The 19,311-nt window shown below is 46.6% G+C and overlaps 1 protein-coding gene across 3 annotated transcripts in view; it reads left to right on the top strand.

Moving 5' to 3' along the window:
- The window catches only part of LOC137425699 (rho GTPase-activating protein 26), a 117,883-nt gene that overhangs the window by 47,911 nt on the left and 50,661 nt on the right, over positions 1-19,311 (top strand). For 2 of the 3 annotated variants that reach the window (XM_068114387.2, XM_068114389.2), the window contains exons 6-11: positions 875-985; positions 1,105-1,209; positions 1,507-1,633; positions 8,723-8,823; positions 9,323-9,426; positions 15,213-15,291. In XM_068114387.2, coding sequence (XP_067970488.2) covers positions 875-985; positions 1,105-1,209; positions 1,507-1,633; positions 8,723-8,823; positions 9,323-9,426; positions 15,213-15,291 — 627 coding nt within the window. The remainder of the gene's footprint in view (positions 1-874; positions 986-1,104; positions 1,210-1,506; positions 1,634-8,722; positions 8,824-9,322; positions 9,427-15,212; positions 15,292-19,311) is intronic. The other variant, XM_068114388.2, reaches the window with a different exon arrangement.

Below are 19,311 nucleotides of genomic sequence, written 5' to 3'. Positions count from 1 at the left end.
CATGCGGCGCCTGTAGATGGAATAGGGAGGGAACAGTGAAAAACAAATTCCGCCGATCAAGATAAACTTGAAAATTTCTGGGAAGGAATTTATGAAGATCCAAAAGAACACAACAAGGAGATGAAATTGGATCAGAAAGTCTTACCCTTGGCAATCGCCTGTGACTTACCTTCAGCCAGATGCATACTTCTGAGGCCTGGCCTTGTGGCTTGTTGGGTTTTGCTGACCACATCATTGTGAGAGTGAGGGCCCGAGCTTTGGCGACTCCCTTTTTGCTGGGTTGCATCCGCATGGGGCCAAGTTTCATCGGACCGAGGACTATCCCGAGTGCCATCTCCTGAAACCCACCCATGTTTGGAGATAGCAGCCAACAACAGCATATTTCATGCATGCACACACAGACACACACAGACACACACAGACACACACAGACACACACAGACACACGCACACACACGCACACACACGCACAGACATGCACAGACAAAGAGACACACGCACACACACGCACACACACGCACACACACACACACACACAGACGCACACAGACGCACACAGACGCACACAGACGCACACAGACGCACACAGACACACGCACACACACGCACAGACACACGCACAGACACGCACAGACACGCACAGACACGCCCAGACACGCCCAGACACACACAGACACACGCACAGACACGCCCAGACACACAGACACACACAGACACACGCACACACACGCACAGACACGCACAGACACGCACAGACACACACACACAGACACACACACAGACACAGACACACACACACGCACACACAGTCTCCTTCTGTGCCTCTTGAATGTACATTTGTAAGAGCTATCCTGACTTTCCTATTGCCTTCCAGGTGGACCGTACCTTGGAGATTGCGCAGGATTCATTTTACCAAACCTCGTTGGAGTACGTCGAAACAGTGCAAGAGGCACAAGAGAGGAAGATGTTTGAATTAACTGAACCTGTAAGTCTGGTTTGACACATTGTATTTGTTAGCTTGATGGTCATTGAAGCAATGAATCTGCAAACGTGTCGTGGGTTAAAGGGAAATATACATTTCACCGTCGTGTTGTGGTCCTGCAGTTGCTGGGTTTCATCCACGGCTTGTGCACAGCCAATCGACAGAGCTGCGACCAAGCTTTGGAGTTTGGGGCTTACAAGGCCCAGCTACAGATGGGACTTCAGAGGGTAACGATGTCATTCACAGAAGCCAAACTGTCACTTACATCCTTGGTACAAGTTCTGCATTTGTAGAGGTTTCTAGAAATCTGCAGCTCTTTTATTTAGAATGTTATTTACAATGTTTTTGTTCTTTTGTCGCTCTTTTAAACAAGTACCTGCTTGGTGAGCTTTGGTTTTGTATACAGAAAGGGTGCCTCCCCGGTGCCGCAATGCTCATGCGAACACTTGTATATTTCTTCATTCGGTGGAACCTTGAGTGCTGAAGCTTAAAGGTGTTTCGTGTCGTATCTTGCGCTCCGACAGACACGCGACAGGTTTGAAGGAACCCGCTCCGAGGTCCAGCAATTAAAGGAGAAAATGAAATTGGCAGAAGAGGAGCAAAATGAAGACTACAGTAATGTAGAAGGCTACCTTTATGTCCTGGAAAAGCGTGAGTTGAGCTTCATTGATGCCGATGTGATGCAATTCTATTGCCACATCATTTGGATTTCAGAACTAAAGAATTAGTTTATTAACTCTACTCTTTCAAAATGGAGCATCAAAAAAACGTTTGTGCGTGTTATGCTGCATATTATGATCATAATCTAGATTGGATTAACACAGGAAGTACAGGAGTACACATCAAACTGAAATTCAGCAGTTCTCTGTATGTGGCCTCTAAAGGCCTCTAAAGGCCTCTAAAGGTGGTTCTTCTTCTGTATGTGGCCTCTAAACGCCTCTAAAGGTGGTTCTTCTTCTGTATGTGGCCTCTAAAGGCCTCTAAAGGTGGTTCTTCTTCTGTATGTGGCCTCTAAAGGCCTCTAAAGGTGGTTCTTCTTCTGTATGTGGCCTCTAAAGGCCTCTAAAGGTGGTTCTTCTTCTGTATGTGGCCTCTAAAGGCCTCTAAAGGCGGTTCTTCTTCTGTATGTGGCCTCTAAAGGCCTCTAAAGGTGGTTCTTCTTCTGTATGTGGGTTTCTGAAATGTTTAGAATCGAAAATGATTCTCCACCAAATTTTGCATACGTGCCTGGAGTACCCTGGGTCAGGTCATGAGCACAAAATAAATCCACCTGTCCCCACCCCTTGAGAGGATGGGGAGATGACTTGTGATTTCCGCCTGTATACATGGCACGGTGCGCGTGGTTTACTGACCCCTGCTGGAGGGAGGGGGTATTACTCTGTCTCTGATGTGCTATACTCTTCACAGAGTGCTGGTTCCACCAAAGCAGCTTCCTGAGCAAGGATTATACTGGGTGGTTTGCCCTTGCTTTCCCAACAGTAGTGTGGGCAGGAATTCGGAATGTGGCCATGGTGCCGGTGATAGTTTGCTCCTCCCTGCGGAGGTCTTTAACGTCCACCAACTAATGCCGCAGACAGGACGCTCGTTTAATGTCCATCTGAGGGAGAGCACACATTTTGATGAATTACCCTGCCTGTGAAACCATAGGGTCGAACCCAGGCTCGACAGCCGAGAGGGGAGTGTGCGTACCTCTAGGCCACCGTGACAGCCCCCTGGGGTATTTCCAGTGGGCATGAAATTTATTTGCCTCACCTACCTTCCCATTCCTCCCTTCCCCTTTTTCTCAGGCCACCCTTGTAAGGAGCGGGTGGTTCTAGTTGGATAAAATACAGACTCAAACTAGAACGCCACTCTGTAGAGCGCATACTCCCGCCGTGGGTCAGGTTGGAATAGTACGATTTCACAAAAGTTTGAGGGAGTAGTTCAGTGACAACACACAAGACAGACACTGCACAGATATATATTTAGAATATATAGAAGATAATGTAAAAAAAAAACAAGACAATTTCACTTACATTTTCGGATTCAGCGTTCAATTCTATATAAGTGAGTGTAATTTGAGGCATGTGGGACTTCAAATAAAATTGTAAGCCAGGAAAACGTTCGTTTCATTCCTTAGGGATACAACATGTAAAACTGGCCCAAACGTCAAAACAAAACTCGCTCAATTTAAGTCGTGCAAGCTAATGCGACCACTCATTCTTCTGGGAAGAATCCCGTGCACATGCTGGTCACACTTATAACTCACCTAAGTCTTTATAAGTTCATCAAATACTGACACCGCGATTGACATTCGCTGAGGTAAATGTTGATATCTCTTCTGAGATAAAAAAATAAATAAATAAAAAACAGTTATACATTATATATGTATAAAACATTATACGTATCAAACGATACATTTTATGAAACGGGGAAACCGAATACACACTTTGGTGGTTTTAAAATGACAGAATATGTTTTTATTAGAAAAAAAAAAAAAAGAACCTTGAAGACAACGCTGCTAACAAAATACACCGCTCTAACGCATAACCACGAGTTTAAACTACATTTACAACAAATATGAAAACTATTTTCATATCACAATGTTAAATATAGAATATATAGTAGATAATGTTTTTTAAAAATGAGCCCTATCTTCCAATGGTAAACAATCCTTCAACAAATTCCTGGATCCGGAATAATATCCTGAGCTTCACCAAAAAAGAATCAATTCTTCCTTATCCCAAGGGCAATCATCCCACCAACTTTCATCCAAATCCGTTTAGAACTTTTCCAGATATCTTGTTCACAAACACACACACACACACACACACACACACACACACACACACACACACACACACACACACACACACACACACACACACACACACACACACACACGGACACGATCGAATGCATTACTCCCGAGGACATCCCAGGGGAGGGAGCAGTGCAGCACCTGCCCAGTAGGCAGAAGCTCATGTATACGGACGATGTCATCCTCAGGCGAGCTGCCGTAACGTGAGGAATTGGAAGCTCTTGTTCACACCTATGGTTCACCCTTCTGGGGCAGCAGTGGGACGCAGCTCAAGTCCCAAATTTTATTACCATCAGAAGCTCCCAGCTGCTTGTCGATTTAGTTGGCACTATAGCAGTGAAGGAATGTACACTGGATATACACATACACACACATTGCACAGATGGACGGATGTTCCTCCTCACACAGGAAGGCGCATAACGCTGCCGAGGCAGTTTCATTGGCTAAGGGTCACACGCCAACAAAGGATACTCACTCACAGCGAGATGGTACTGTAATATCCGGATTTTCATGTCCCCTTTTTACGTCATTTCGCAAATACACGACATGACCAAAAGTATGCGGACACCCCTTCTAATTAGTGAATTTGGCTATTTCAGCCACTCCCATTGTTGACAGGTATATATATAAACAAGCACACAGACATGCAATCTACTTAGACAAACATTGGCAGTAGATGGGCCGTACTGAAGAGCTCAGTGACTTTCAACGTGGCACCGTCATAGGATGCCACCTTTCCAACAAGTCAGTTCGTCAAATTTCTGCCCTGCTAGAGCTGCCCCTGTCAACTGTAAATGCTGTTATTATGAAGTGGAAACGTCTGGGAGCAACATCAGCTCAGCCGTGAAGTGGTAGGCCACAAGCTCACAGAACGGGACTGCCGAGTGCTGAAGCACATAGCACATAAACATCGTCTGTCCTCGGTTGCAACACTCACTACCGACTTCCAAACTTCCTCTGGAAGCAAAGTCAGCACAACAACTGTTCGTCGGGAGCTTCATGAAATGGGTTTTCATGGCCGAGCAGCCGCACACAAGCTTAAGATCACCATGCGCAATGCCAAGTGTCGGCTGGAGTGGTGTAAAGCTCGCCGCCATTAGGACTCTGGAGCAGTGGAAACATGTTCTCTGGAGTGATGAATCACGCTTCATCATCTGGCAGTGAGATGGACGAATCTGGGTTTGGCGGATGCCAGGAGAACGCTACCTGTCCGAATGCAGAGTGCCAACTGCAATGTTTGGTGGAGGAGGAATAATGGTCTGGAGCTGTTTTGCATGGTTCGGGCTAGGACCTTTAGTTCCAGTGAAGGGAAAGCTTGATGCTTCAGCATGCTATGATATTCTAAACGATTGTGTGCTTCCAACTTTGTGGCAACAGTTTGGGGAAGGCCCTCTCATGTTTCAGCATGACAATGCCCCCGTGCACAAAGCGAAGTCCATACAGAAATGGTTTGTCGAGATCGGTGTGGAAGAACTTGACTGGCCTGCACAGAGCCCTGACCTCAACCCCATCAAACACCTTTGGGATGAATTGGAACGCCGACTGCGAACCAGGCCTAATCGCCCAACATCAGTGCCCGACCTCACTAATGCTCTTGTGGCTGAATGGAAGCAATTCCTTGCAGCAATGTTCCAACATCCAGTGGAAAGCCTTCCCAGAGGAGTGGAGGCTGTTATAGCAGCAAAGGGGGGGGGGGGGGGGGACAAACTCCATATTAATGCCCATGATTTTGGAATGAGATGTGATGTTCGGGTGTCCACATGCTTTTGGTCATGTAGTGTACGTCGTAACATTATTAATACCAACACCTGATTTGCATTGCCTCAACTCGCACTTAGGTTGTTTTAAAAGCCATACCTTTTTTTCTCGAGTATTTTCAGAGCTTCGACTGATAAAGACCCCAGAATACATCGCACCGGGAGATCGCAAAATTGCTGAAAGAACTACTGTACTTTGCGTCACACTTAAATGAATGTACTATACTGTAGGTTTGTTAAGAGGTTGCGTAAAAGTGTTACCTTAAAAGTTAAATTTGATGTTATTTCTCGAATGGATGCTCGTGAATGTGCCGTTGATGGTGCCGGGTGATTAAGCTTGCCTCTACTTAAAAATGGTAGACACCGCAGTCAGAAAGTTCATGTAACACCTTACCCCATCCGTGTGCAGTGTTCAAGTTTATAGTTAAATTGAAATAAAAATTCTGCAAGTTTAGTGTCGTTGATGGGGTCTTGTACACCTCCTTATTTAACGTGTTGCATTAGTTAGTTCTTATTGCCCGTTTGTGTCCTTTAATGTCAATTTTGTTTAACTGCCAGACAGGTAGACATCGTAAAAAAAAAAAGAAGTTCTGTGCACGCACCATCAGGACAAATTCAGAGCCATAGTATTGTTAAACTACACGTTTGTTTTCCGATTAATGAACCAATTCAGGTTCAAATTACGAGTATAACATTCAATTGAAATTAAAGATCCACAGAATCGGATAAAAAAGTGATTATCTAGATTTTTAAGTAATAAACAAAGAACTGAACGTGGTTTTGAATTCGAATAATTTTTGAGGTGTTATACAGTAGTTAAAAAGCGAACACGGCGGGTACCGACCTAAGAGTTCCAGAAAATTGCGATGGTCATGACGTCATCTGCATGATGTAAGTGAGGGAAAGATCGTCTCAGTATGCAATAGATAATGGTCGCACAACTCGCTTCAGACTCGTCAGAAAGTAAAGTTGATGAGGGTTTTTCTAATCAAGAATCCTCAAATTAGGTTCCGACCGAAGGTGATTTAGGCTGGAATTTGTAATTGCGTCACGATGCAGGTGATACCTCGCACACTCTGCAAAAGACACTGTACGATCTTTAACGTCCTCTAATGCTCGAAGGCGAGACACCTGGCTTAAGAAATATAACCACCTTTAGAGGCCATTTTTCCCCGCAAAGCGGGGGTTGGCCTTTTTCGGGAGCCGTGGTTGTTGTTGTTTTTCGGTCCCCTTTTTGAAGCAATGTTTTACGGCCGGATTCCCTTCCTGACGCCAACCCTTTTTGTCGCCTTTAACGACAAACAGGGAATTACCAGTGAACTGGTACTCAATTAGCCGACCTCGGAAGGATGACAGGCTGAGTCAACCCCCCTGGCAATTCAGCGATCGACCGGGATTCGAACCCAGGATCCTAGGATCCTAAGCTGGCACCCTAGCCGCTAGCCCAACACCAGGGTTAAGAAATAAGAAATGTTTAAGAAATGTTTGTGCAAATCTAGTGAGGGATATTTCAAATGATCCCAGGGTTGGGATACTTAGTTTGTGATGTCCCTGCCCACGAAACACCAATCCGATAGTTTGTCGTCGGGTCAAGAATCCCACCAAGATTAGACGGCTCAAAGCTCAATACCGTTACCCTAACATCATATTTATCATGGATTCCACACATTGCACAAATAGCTAAGTCTACCTCGAAGAAACCGGGACTCCTGGTCAGATGTCGAAGATTCTTCTCCTCTCAACAGTTGCTTCAGCTATATAAAGGATTGATCCGTCCTTGTATAGAGCGCTGCTCTCACATCTGGGGAGGTTCGAGCTCCACATACTCACTGGACAGAATTGAATCCAAAGTAATCTGACTCATCGACTCTCCCAATCTGACCTCAAAACCCGACCCGCTCGAACTACACTGCAAACATAGTTTGGCAGCCATATTGGATTTAACCTAAAAACGTTTACAAAAATATTCTCCCAAACCACCGAAGCGATTGATTCGAAACTTTACGTGCGTCACCGATCAGGCGTGGCAATTAAAAGTTTATCGCAAAAACGTCATCGGTCACGTGGTTTCGCAGCCATATTGGTTTGAACGAAAATATTAAATAATTATATCTCAGAAACAGCTTACCCTATCGATGCAAAACTTTACAAATGTCATCGAACACCATTGCTGCGATGTTGTAGGTAACGTGGTTTGGCAGTCCATCTTGGATAGAAAAATGAACCGTATCCGATCAACATGAAACTTCACAAACATGATCTGCAACGCATACATATTCAGTGTACATTTTAAAAATGTTATATGTCACGTGATTTGGCAGCCATATTGGCTTGAAAGCCGATATTTAACAAAAACCCTTCTCTGAAACCGCTTCACCGATCGATGTGAAACCTGTCATGGCTGGTGCAAATGTGATTATTGAAAACAGCTGAAGGGATTTAAATCAAACTTGTTTATTTTTAAGACAGTGAACGATGGCATCTACCTGTTGTAACAGGCAGGGACCTCACGCAGGCATATTGGTGACGCAGTCGCATTGCTCTCGTTTAATTATATTTAAAGATGATGGTAATTTTAAATATATATATATATATATATATATATATATATATATATATATATATATATATATATATATATATGTCCCGGGCTTGGTGACCACAGCAAAGCAAACTCTATGTCTGGCATCGTACTTGTGCTGTGGAATAATTTTGAGTCCAAAAAAATATTCACTTGCATGGAGGGGCTGGCAGGACGGCCTAAAGGTGCGCACACACCCATCTGAACTGTCTAGCTTGAGTTTGAATCCCGACCGAGCTATAAATGATCATTGTGGTGGTTCTTATCCAGGGCGAGGCATCAACGTGTGTGCCGTCCCTGCTGCCGGCGTTTATTGGTGGACGTTAAAGATCCCACGGTATAATTTGTGAAGAGTAGACGAATTATCACCGGCATCCTGAACACGTTGAAATTCCTGCTCTAACCTACAGGGGGCACTGCACCAACCGCACAGCTGTGTTTTTTTTGTTTTTTTTTGTTTTTTTTGTATACTGAATCGAGGCTCGTGAAAGTCATACCAAATGATTCAAAACAGCAGCCACATGTTGTACACAAATTGATAATTACGATGACTCGCCTCGAGAAGGATGAAGTGTTGCTGACATGTTTGCACGTGCACACAGAGCTATTTGGCATGTCGTGGATGAGATGCTACTGCCATTATGAGCATGCGAGCAAACTCTTGACAAAGCAAACATTTGAAAACCGCACGCCACTGAAGCAGGTAGGTCATGGCGGTGTTGATCGAGTGGAAAAGGTGTCATAAAGCATGAAATATAGGTATCGGAAAAGCAAGCTGTAGGGGTAGTTATGAGATGCTAGTTTAAAGAGAGGGGCATGGATGGTTTTAAGGGGTTAATGAATGCTGTATGATTAATGGGGAGCCTAAAGTGTGTATTAAAGATTGAGAAGGACAGGGCAGTAGATGCCTGTATAAGTGCGTGTTTACCTTTCACTCAAATATTGGTACAAATAAATGTTGTTCTGCATCACATTGAACAGTTAAGTGATGGTGAGGGAGGTGCGGTGGATGTATGCCATGATGACATCAAATGTGTGGCGGTGAAATTCAGAGCTATTGAGGGTAGAGCCTTGGTTAGTGTATTAGTCCAAGTAATCCCGATAAACCTGTGAATAACGAGTTGCCACCTTTCTTTGCCTTGAGCCCTCTTTGTTTTTGTTAACTGTATGACTGACCTATGGGACGATGGCTGTGGTTTCAGGGTTCGAATGTAGGGGAAGTGGAGACTGCAGTGGTGCGGTCATGTGTCAGAAAACGTTCGGATGCAACAGACAAGCGGTTCTGCTTTGATGTCGAAACAGAGGGGTGAGTGAGTGTTCCCTGTTGCTTTTGCTTTATACAAATGGATTACACAAATGGTACAATTATTGTCTATACTTGTAGTTAGTGTTTTTTAAAGGGTGCATGCACATAATATGATCAACTAGAACGGCACTAGGTAGAGCACACACCTCCGCCAGGCCGAACAGTTTATGTGTTGTATCCCACTGACGGACCGGATCTGGATTTGGACCTGAACCAAAATCTAATCGGCTTGTTCTTGTCGCATACCCAACTCGTCCACCTAGTTTTGTCATAAGTTGTACACACGCACATCACTTTGATTCAGTATACAAAAAAAAAAAAAAAAAAAAAAAAAAAAACCCTTTTTCTACCCGATCCACATGCTTGGCTCTCATTGGCTCTCTTGCCCATCACCCATACCAATTCCCCCAACTCACCTGCATACCCCCAAATGCAAAGCATGGCGAGTCGTGACGATGTGGCAAGGTAAATTTGACAAAAATCCAATTACCACTGAGGAGCACGTTCAATACCAGCAGCGCCTGCTGCAGCCAAACTTCTCATTGAACCTCGTGCCAATCAAACCCAGGGCTCTTTCCAAACCAAGAGCCCATTAATCACAGCGGAACATCTGTGGAAGGTCATGCGGCCCTTACTGGGCCTTTTCCAATCACTCCATCACATTCCACAGATGTTCCAATGGTTGTCCGATGGGATATACTCATACCCACTCCATGCAGTTCGACCTGCATCCATTGACCAGCGCAGCATGGCAGGTCACCACATGCTGGCTGTCCCAGAGCCTCAATGATAGGCTGCCAGGCCACATGCCTGGGCGCCACCATGTCTGGCCCTTACTGGCCCTCGGTCGTTACTGGCCAAAGTGCAGCTCACAACACCTCCCCCTAGTTGTTCTCATGGTGCACCATGTCAGGTACCCATAAGTAACCACCTCAGTCCCCTGGAGGTCTCAACCCCTCCAGGGTCCGGAGACCCTATTGGCCAAGGCACTCGCTCAGATGGCGCCCAGATGGACAAGGGACGCAGCAATTCACCAGACTGTGGGGCCCTGGTCATGCCACAGCACCCATGGTCGCATCCCACACCCGAATCCTGACAGTGCAGCTCCCCCCTAGAATTGGGGATGCATTGGGAATACATAGACTAATTAACCGCAACGCATGTTCCCATTCCTGAATGAACCCTTAGACAATGGCAAAGGTCTAACTTTACATAGACTAATTAACCGCAACGCATGTTCCCATTCCTGAACGAACCCTTAGACAATGGCAAAGGTCTAACTTTACATTGACTAAGAAATAACTATCTCAGGATTCTTGTCGTGTATATGGATTCGCTCACCTTGGGGGTGCATTTTCCAAAACCACAACGACAGTCACGTGAAAAAGTAAGTACACCCCATGTAAAGTTTTGACTTTTTCAACATATTTCAACATCCAGCTATTTGATCTTCATTTCAACAATATTGATAGATAAAGGTGATATAATATAACAAATATCATGAAACATTTACATTTTGTAGTCCATTGTGTAATTTAAATAAACATAAATGCAAATTTCGCATGTGGAAATAGTAAGTACACCCCTACATTTATCACTACTTCAAATACCAAAAATTAGAATCAGGTGCACCAGCTCAGGTGCAAATGATTAGAACATCGTTGGAGAGGATCTTGGAGGAACCTGTCTTATTTAAACCTCAGACATTTAGTTTGGTTTGCTCTTTGTTGTTGAAGTGTGTGGCGTCACCATGCTGAGATCAAAAGAGCTCTCTGAGGCCTTCAGAAAGAAGGTTATAGATGCCTACGAGTCTGGGAAGGGATTTAAAAAGATCTCCAAACAATTTGAAATCAATAATTCGACTGTCCGGAAGATCATCGACAAGTGGAGAAGATTCCAAACAACTGCCAACTTGTTCAGGCCAGGCCGCCCCAGCAAGTTCAGCCTGAGAGCAGACCGCAAGATGCTGAAAGAAGTCTCTAAGAACCCCAGAATGTCATCACGGGACCTACAGGTAGCTCTTGCCACTGTTGATGTCAAAGTGCACGAGTCTACCATTAGAAAGAGGCTGCACAAATTTGATCTACATGGGAGGTGTGCCAGGGGGAAACCTTTGCTGTCCAGAAAGAACATCAGGGCAAGACTAAAGTTTGCCAATGAACACCGAGGCAAAGACCAGCACTTCTGGAACAATGTGCTCTGGACAGATGAGTCAAAGGTAGAGGTATTTGGCCACAGAACCAGAAGACATGTTTGGCGAAAGCCAAAGACAGCATTTGACCACAAGAACCTGATACCAACTGTAAAGCATGGTGGTGGAAATATTATGGTTTGGGGCAGCTTTGCTGCATCAGGGCCTGGGCAGCTCACCATCATATAATCCACTATGAATTCTTCATTGCTTGATAATAGGGTGCTTGAGGATAATGTGAGGCCATCTGTCGGAAAGTTGAAGCTCAACCGAAGGTGGACCTTGCAACATGACAATGACCCTAAACATACCAGTAAATCCACCAAGGAATGGCTGAAAAGAAAGAAATGGAGGGTTCTGGAAAGGCGAAGTCAAAGCCCGGATCTAAATCCCATCGAGATGTTGTGGGGGGATTTGAAACGAGCTGTGCATGCAAGAAACCCCTCAAACATCGCACAGCTGAAAGAATTCTGCATGGAGGAGTGGGAAAAAATTTCTCCCAGTCGATGTCAGAGACTGGTAGACAGTTATAAAAAACGCCGACTTGAGGTTGTTTCTGCCAAAGGGGGCAAGACCACCTATTAGAGCCAAGGGTGTACTTACTTTTTCCACATGCGAAATTTGCATTTATGTTTATTTAAATTATACAATGGACTACAAAATGTAAATGTTTCATGATATTTGTTATACGATATCACCTTTATCTATCAATATTGTTGAAATGAAGATCAAATAGCTGTATGTTGAAATATGTTGAAAAAGTCAAAACTTTACATGGGGTGTACTTACTTTTTCACGTGACTGTATGTTGAAAAAGTCTAAACTTTACATGGGGTGTACTTACTTTTTCACATGACTGTATATGCTCAAGTCAGTACACTAGATATGAGTAGTAAATTTAACATAAATTTATCTTTTGGGGGAACAAAGCAAAAATCGTCCACTGTACGAAGTTGTCAAATAAAAACTTGAGTCAAACAGCTTTTCAGAACATAAATTGCAATAAATGAAGTCCTTTGTCTTAATTCCTTGACAGCTCTTACGCCACTCAGTTTATAAGTAAATGTGGGACTTGACACAAGTTGACATAATACGATGGTGACTTGAGACTTGATTTGAGACTTGCCCTCAAAGGCCTGAGACTTGATTTGAGACTTGCCCTCAAAGGCTTGAGACTTGATTCGAGACTTGCCCTCAAAGACTTGATTTGAGAATTGTCCTCAAAGACTTGAGACTTGTCCTCAAAGACTTAAGACTTGTCCTCAAAGACTTGAGACTTGCCCTCAAAGACTTGAGACTTGCCCTCAAAGACTTGAGACTTGCCCTCAAAGACTTGAGACTTGCCCTCAAAGACTTGAGACTTGATTTGAGACTTGCCCTCAAAGATTTGAGACTTGATATGAGACTTGGCTGAAATGACTTGTTGACGTCTCTGATATACAGACCATACTTTTTTCAGCAAGTATTGTGCAATCTCCTCCCACCTGGAGGCTGAGTACTCCACAAACTGGAACATAATTTACATATTGGGTGACAGAATTGGTTCACCGAACAAAACCTGGAAACATTGTTTATTTGGAGTTCGCAAGTATCGTGCTATGCACGACATCTTTCTTTCTTTTGTTTGGTGAAGATCCGGATCCGGATCTGATACTAGAATTTTAAAAGTGATTCTTCACAATTGAGAGACAGGGACAAAAATGATATTGTTACGGGGTTCGGAGCAAGCACGCCAGCGTGTACAAGGGGGTCGCTCGGACCTGCCTCTTGACCTCTGACCCTGAAGCCACAAGCCACAGATAATTCCGTGGCCTGATGGGTTGCTAAGCAACTGCTGATGCTGGTTGGGATGACTAGTTCTAGCAGGGTTATTGCGCCAAGCGTCATGTTACCTTACCTGGTGAGCTAACTATCTCAACTGAGGAACCACGCTCTCCCCATTCACTTCATCTAATTATTGTATGACCGAGCGAAACCGTTAGGTGGATGTTGGCTATTCTAATGGAGTGAATTGATGCGGTACAACGTCCTGTCCATTTATTATGTACACGCTATGCCGAACCAATGAAGGAAAGAGCAACCGGGCAGGTTGGAAAACCATTTACCAAATAAATTACATATTTACAAGCACAATAATGACAAGGCACGTATTTGCAAGATCAATAATCACAAGCCAAAGACACAGCAGTAAGGTAATTACCCTTAGCACGTAAAATCCCCTAAGACAATCTTACTTATTTATAGAAAAGAAGACAAGCGTGCCATCACTCATCCTGGAAAAATAGATCGGAAGAACAGAAGATGGTGAAAGATCTGGGCGTTGGGTTGGCCACTAACTCACCCCACGTAGACAGGTGGGCCGGTGTCGGCCCCAATGTGGAAGGTAGGGAAGGAAGGGAGTATAGTGGACTGTCGGTGCAATATCGAGAGAGGTGCAGCGTAGGTGCCAATGTAAACTTTAGAAGGAGGAAAGGTGTTAGGTGCGAATCAGTACCTCATCCACTTGGGATCAAGGTTAGGCTTTGAAAGCTCTTTTAGAGTTGTTGAAGCTGTTTGTGTAAAAAAAAAATAACCACCTTTAGAGGCCATTTTTCCCCGCAAGCGGGGGTTGGCCTTTTTCGGGAACCATGGTTGTTGTTGTTTTTTGGTCCCCTTTTTGAAGCAATGTTTTACGGCCGGATGCCCTTCCTGACGCCAACCCTTTTTGCCGCCTTTAACGACAAACAGGGAATTACCAGTGAACTGGTACTCAAGGTCCCAAGTAAATGGTTAGGGGTCTTTAGAGATCGAGAGAAAAGATTGTGTACATCAGTATGGAGCTGTGGTGGGTTAAGGACCTTGACCCCATGCTTGTCTCACCAAACGCTGCCTGCCTGAGACCAGCACCACCTATCTCAGTATGTCCGAGACCAACACAGCTTCTCTGTACAAAGAGGCAGTCAGCTTTCCTCCGACGAGATCCCCAGCGCACATGAACATCCCCGGACAGCTCCATTGCATGGCTTTTATCTTTCCCCGGGCCAAGCATTGCCACATGGGAGCAAAGTTCAATTTAGCGCTCTTTGACCCCACCCAGGGCCTGGTTCCAGGGAGCTAAGGTTAACACCCATTCTCTAACTTCCAAGCAGCCTGTTCATGGCTCCTGCTTGCTGAGTCTTCCCAACAGGTCGAGCGCTGCGATGAAGCAGTGGGGGCTCATCTTGAAAAATCCATGTGTACTGTGCATGTGTGAGAAATGATGTGTTGTGTGTTTAATGGAAAAGGTGCAGGGTTCACGGGGTGGTGGGTGTTAGGGAGGTATGGGAAATAACGACTTGGAAGTGAAAGAGTGAGGGATTGGGATGGATGTTAAACGAAGAGGGGGTTTCCAGTGGGCTACGGGGTTTGAGAGGCAAAGTCTGTCGGCGTTTATCAGGCCAAGACCAAGGACCCTTGCTCAGCTTTCTTCTATCGGGCCAAGAACCATTGCTCAACTTTTTCCATTGATAACACATTGTTGATTAATTTCCTTAGAATTAGAAGAATTTCTACTGCTGTTCAGTTTATAAGACTGTGGTGCAGCCTACCCATAATAACCCTGCTTGCTATTGTGCAGACTTGGTATATTGAGTCTTCAAGCCATCTCTGAGAACAATCGGAAACGGTGGATAACTGCCATGGATGGGCAGGAACCGGTAAGCTCTTGCCACATTTTGTCTCCTTCTTCTTCTTCTTGCCAACTTGGCTCCCATTTACTTGCACATCTCTTGAGTCCGATATCTGAGAGAACGTACAAATCAAGGAGAGTTTTCCACAAAAGGGAGGAGGTATATCTGCAGCAGATGAGAAATGTTTTTTGGCCATTGAATGCATTAGTGTTTTGGGTCCCACTTCACAGGTTTTTATTATAAGGACGACACCAAATGTAATGACTACTTATCTATTTAACATTATTAGCTTTTTTATTTCAGATTCACAAAAATGGCAACAATTTTCTTTTCTACACCTGTTAAACCACTCACCCCCCACCCCCTCCAAAAACTTTGCTTGTGTATCCATCTTGTCCATTGCTCACCTTCTCCCCTATAGCCCTCATCATTACCTGCATCCCTTGTTTGTTCGTCTCCGTCTACCTTCTCCATCCCGCTGTTTGGCGTTTCCACTATTTCCTGCTGTTCTCTTTGCTATGTTGTGCCCTGGTCTGTTCTGTGTCCAAGTTCTTCCTTGAGCTTGATGATTGTGATGATGGTGTGAGTCGTTGCTTTCGACGAATCTCTTTCCTTCGTTGGTGTGCTCATGAGGCATTGTGCATTGCGCGATGGCTGTATAGGTAAAAATGGGTGGTGAACAGGTGAGCAGGTGTCAATGAAGGGAAATACCTGCACGGAGAAGCGATAAAAGTGATAGAGGTGTGTGCTGTCCCTCTCCCACTTTATACTCTCTATTCCTATGAGCATCGATAGCTGCAGGTGCAGTAAATGCAACGTGAAGTCTGATGTAGATAGGTGCGGCAGACTGGCCAGGTCGTCGATATGATAACGGCTGCCCTTGATGTCCATGGTGGACACAACTATCTTGGTGCAGATGCTGTGCAGTGATGCCTAAATTTGTGCCACCACTGACGTTCATGGGCACAGTTATCCATGGTGTAGCGCTGCCCAGGCTGACCTACAGGTGTGCTTTGATATCTGAGTTTCCTTCTCATAGCCTTAGTCGAAAGAGGCTTCCCCCACAAGGCAGTGGGGATCCGGTACCCTGGACAAGGGGCCCATACCGGGTACCGTCAGCCGGAGCCAACTGAGCCCAGAACTCGCTCAGGGCAGGTACGTCACTCCCTGAGGTGCCTGAAAAACAGCTACACTGCTACCCTAATGAGCCTCAACCTTGTATAAAAATAGTAATATAAAAAGAGACATTTTGGACCAACCTCGCATAGTATTTCAATCTTTGATCGTGTTGTCACATGTAGTGAGTCAGGGGGATTTTCATTTTGAATACGGATATCAAGGCTCATGGAAAAGTGGAATGACTGCGGTGAAAGAGTCACAGACATCGTGTGGTGAGGGGTTAACAGGAGGCCAACAACACACAGATACACCACAGCACAAGAAGGGTTACAGGTCAAATGGGGACATTTTCAACAGGTTTCTTTTCTGGTTCAACTTTTTCAAGTGTTTATTGATGATGATGAAGTTCCCTCAGTGTTTAAAAAAAAAAAAAAAAATTGAAAATTGAAGATGGAGTCTTCTGCTGAGAACGTCGTGAGAATACGACGTACCGTAAAATGGGGGGAATAGGGGACAGCAGGGTGAATAGGGACATAAACTGAAAAAAAGTTCGGAAACTTTTTTCGCTGAAATTGATAACCATACTGATTTGTTGATATTTGGGTTGAAAGTGTTTTCTTGTTTTTAAAAAGCAATTTATAGTCCCTATTAACCCCATATACGGGTTAAATAGGAATAAATAGGATTTTCATGGCTGTCCCTATTCACCCCGTTTTACGGGTGAATAGGGACAGTCACTAATACAAAAAATAATAATCAAGAAACAATCCTGAGTTTCCAACTTATTGCTAAATTGATAGCTCAGATGGAAGCACATAATACGCACCCATAATATAAACCACGGTGCCAATGAAAAAAAAAATGGGATAAAAAATTTCTCCAAACTCCCTATTTCTTGATTTTTTTTTTTTGTATTAGTGACTGTCCCTATTCACCCGTAAAACGGGGTGAATCGGGACAGCCATAAAAATCCTATTTATTCCTATTTAACCCGTATATGGGGTTAATAGGGCTATAAGTTGCTTTTTTTTAAAACAAGAGAACTCTTTCAACCCAAATATCAACAAATCAGTATGGTTATCAATTTTCAGCGAAAAAGGTTTCCGAACTTTTTTTCAGTTTGTGTCCGTTTGCTGTCCTTGCTGTTCCTATTCACCACATTTTACGGTAACCATTTCAAGTTGTCTTGAGTTTTGGATTTCATGACTAGGGCTACAAATCATTGTATTAAAGCGCGGCGTTACGCGCGCTGCTTGTGAGCAAGGAGGAAGCGGACAAGCGGTAACATATGAACGTCTTTATTGTAAGACTACACTGTAACACTGAACTCCTCCGGGCTGGTCGCCCGGTGTATATCATGAGGCCACGCCTACCCCTCGGGCGTGGCCACCGCCCACTTGGTGCGTGGAATGATGTCACCACGCCAGTGGGCTTTTGTGTCCGCCACACGCGCCCCCCCAGAATTCCCGCGCACCTGGAGGGCCAGTTTGTGGGGCCGACGAATGACCCGGCCGAAGCGCCCCCTGGCGATCGGCGGCGTCCGGGGTGCAGGGATACCAGGTGGGATGCCCCTGGCTGCCCCTGGGATGGGTGCAGGACCGGGGGGCGCCGTGGCGGCGGGGCTGGGCGGTGCCGGGGGTCCGCCCGCAGGAGGGCGGCCCCGACGTGGGGGTCGGGCCACTGGCGGTGGATGGTCCACATTGAGGTGGGCCGGCTTGAGGCGGTCTACCGAAACGCGGTCAGGAGTACCGCCGATGTCCAGGGTGAAGTGCTTCGCCCCGGTCTCCAGCACGCGGAAAGGCCCGTCGTACGGGGGCCGCAGTGGTGTCCGATGGGCATCGTGGCGGACGAAGACGTACTCCGCCGTGCGAAGCTCCGGGGCGACGTGCGTCGGTGGGTGCCCGTGGCATGCCGTTGGCACCGGGGCGAACCTCTGGGCGGTCTCTTGCAGAGCGGAGCGCTGCTGTGCCGCGGACCATGGTGCCGTGGAGTCGGGGAGGAACTCGCCCGGCACCCGCAGCGGTTGCCCGAAGACCAACTCCGCCGCGGATGCGCGCAGGTCCTCCTTGGGCGCCGTCCGGAGGCCCAGCAGGACCCAGGGGAGCCTGTCGACCCAGCCGCCGTCGCGGAGGGTGGCCCGGAGCGCGGCCTTCAATGAGCGGTGAAATCGCTCACACAGGCCGTTAGCCTGGGGGTGGTAGGCCGTGGTTCGGTGCAGCCGGACCCCGAGCCCCTGCGCAACCGCCCCCCAGAGCTCCGAGGTGAACTGGGGGCCGCGGTCGGATGAGATGTCTGAGGGGGCGCCGAACCGGGCGACCCAGGTGGCGATGAAAGCCTGCGCGACATCGGCCGCCGTTGTCGATGCCAAGGGCACGGCCTCCGGCCACCGGGTGGTGCGGTCCACCATGGTGAGGACGTGGGTGAAACCCCGCGAGGGGGGCAGAGGTCCCACCAGGCCCACGTGGACGTGGTCAAACCGGCGTTCCGGCACCGTGAACGGGGCCAACGGGGCCTGGGTGTGCCGGTGCACCTTGGCGCGCTGGCACGCGAGGCATGTCCTGGCCCAGCCGCGGACGGCCTTCCGGAGGCCATGCCAGACGAACTTGTCGGCGATCAGCCTTTGGGAGGCCCTCGCGCCCGGGTGGGACAGGCCGTGGATGGCGTCAAACACCTGGCGCTGCCAGCCCGCGGGCACAATGGGGCGAGGACGCCCGAGGGAGACGTCGCACAAGAGGGCCGCGCCCGCGCCGTCGAACGGCACCTCGGTGACGCGGAGGCCCGTGACGGCGGTCCGCAAGGCCTGGACGTCGGGGTCAGCGGCCTGGTCCGCTGCCATCCGGGCATAGTCGATGCCGAGGTGGACTGCGTGGGCGACGGCCCGGGAAAGGCAATCCGCCACCGGGTTGTCCTTCCCCGCGACGTGCTGGA

This window comes from Myxine glutinosa, chromosome 4 (assembly GCF_964187855.1).
Source record: "Myxine glutinosa chromosome 4, kmMyxGlut1.1, whole genome shotgun sequence".
Taxonomy (NCBI): domain Eukaryota; kingdom Metazoa; phylum Chordata; class Myxini; order Myxiniformes; family Myxinidae; genus Myxine; species Myxine glutinosa.
The sequence above is the reverse complement of the archived record's forward strand: the minus strand, read 5'-3'. Positions and strand labels throughout refer to the sequence as shown.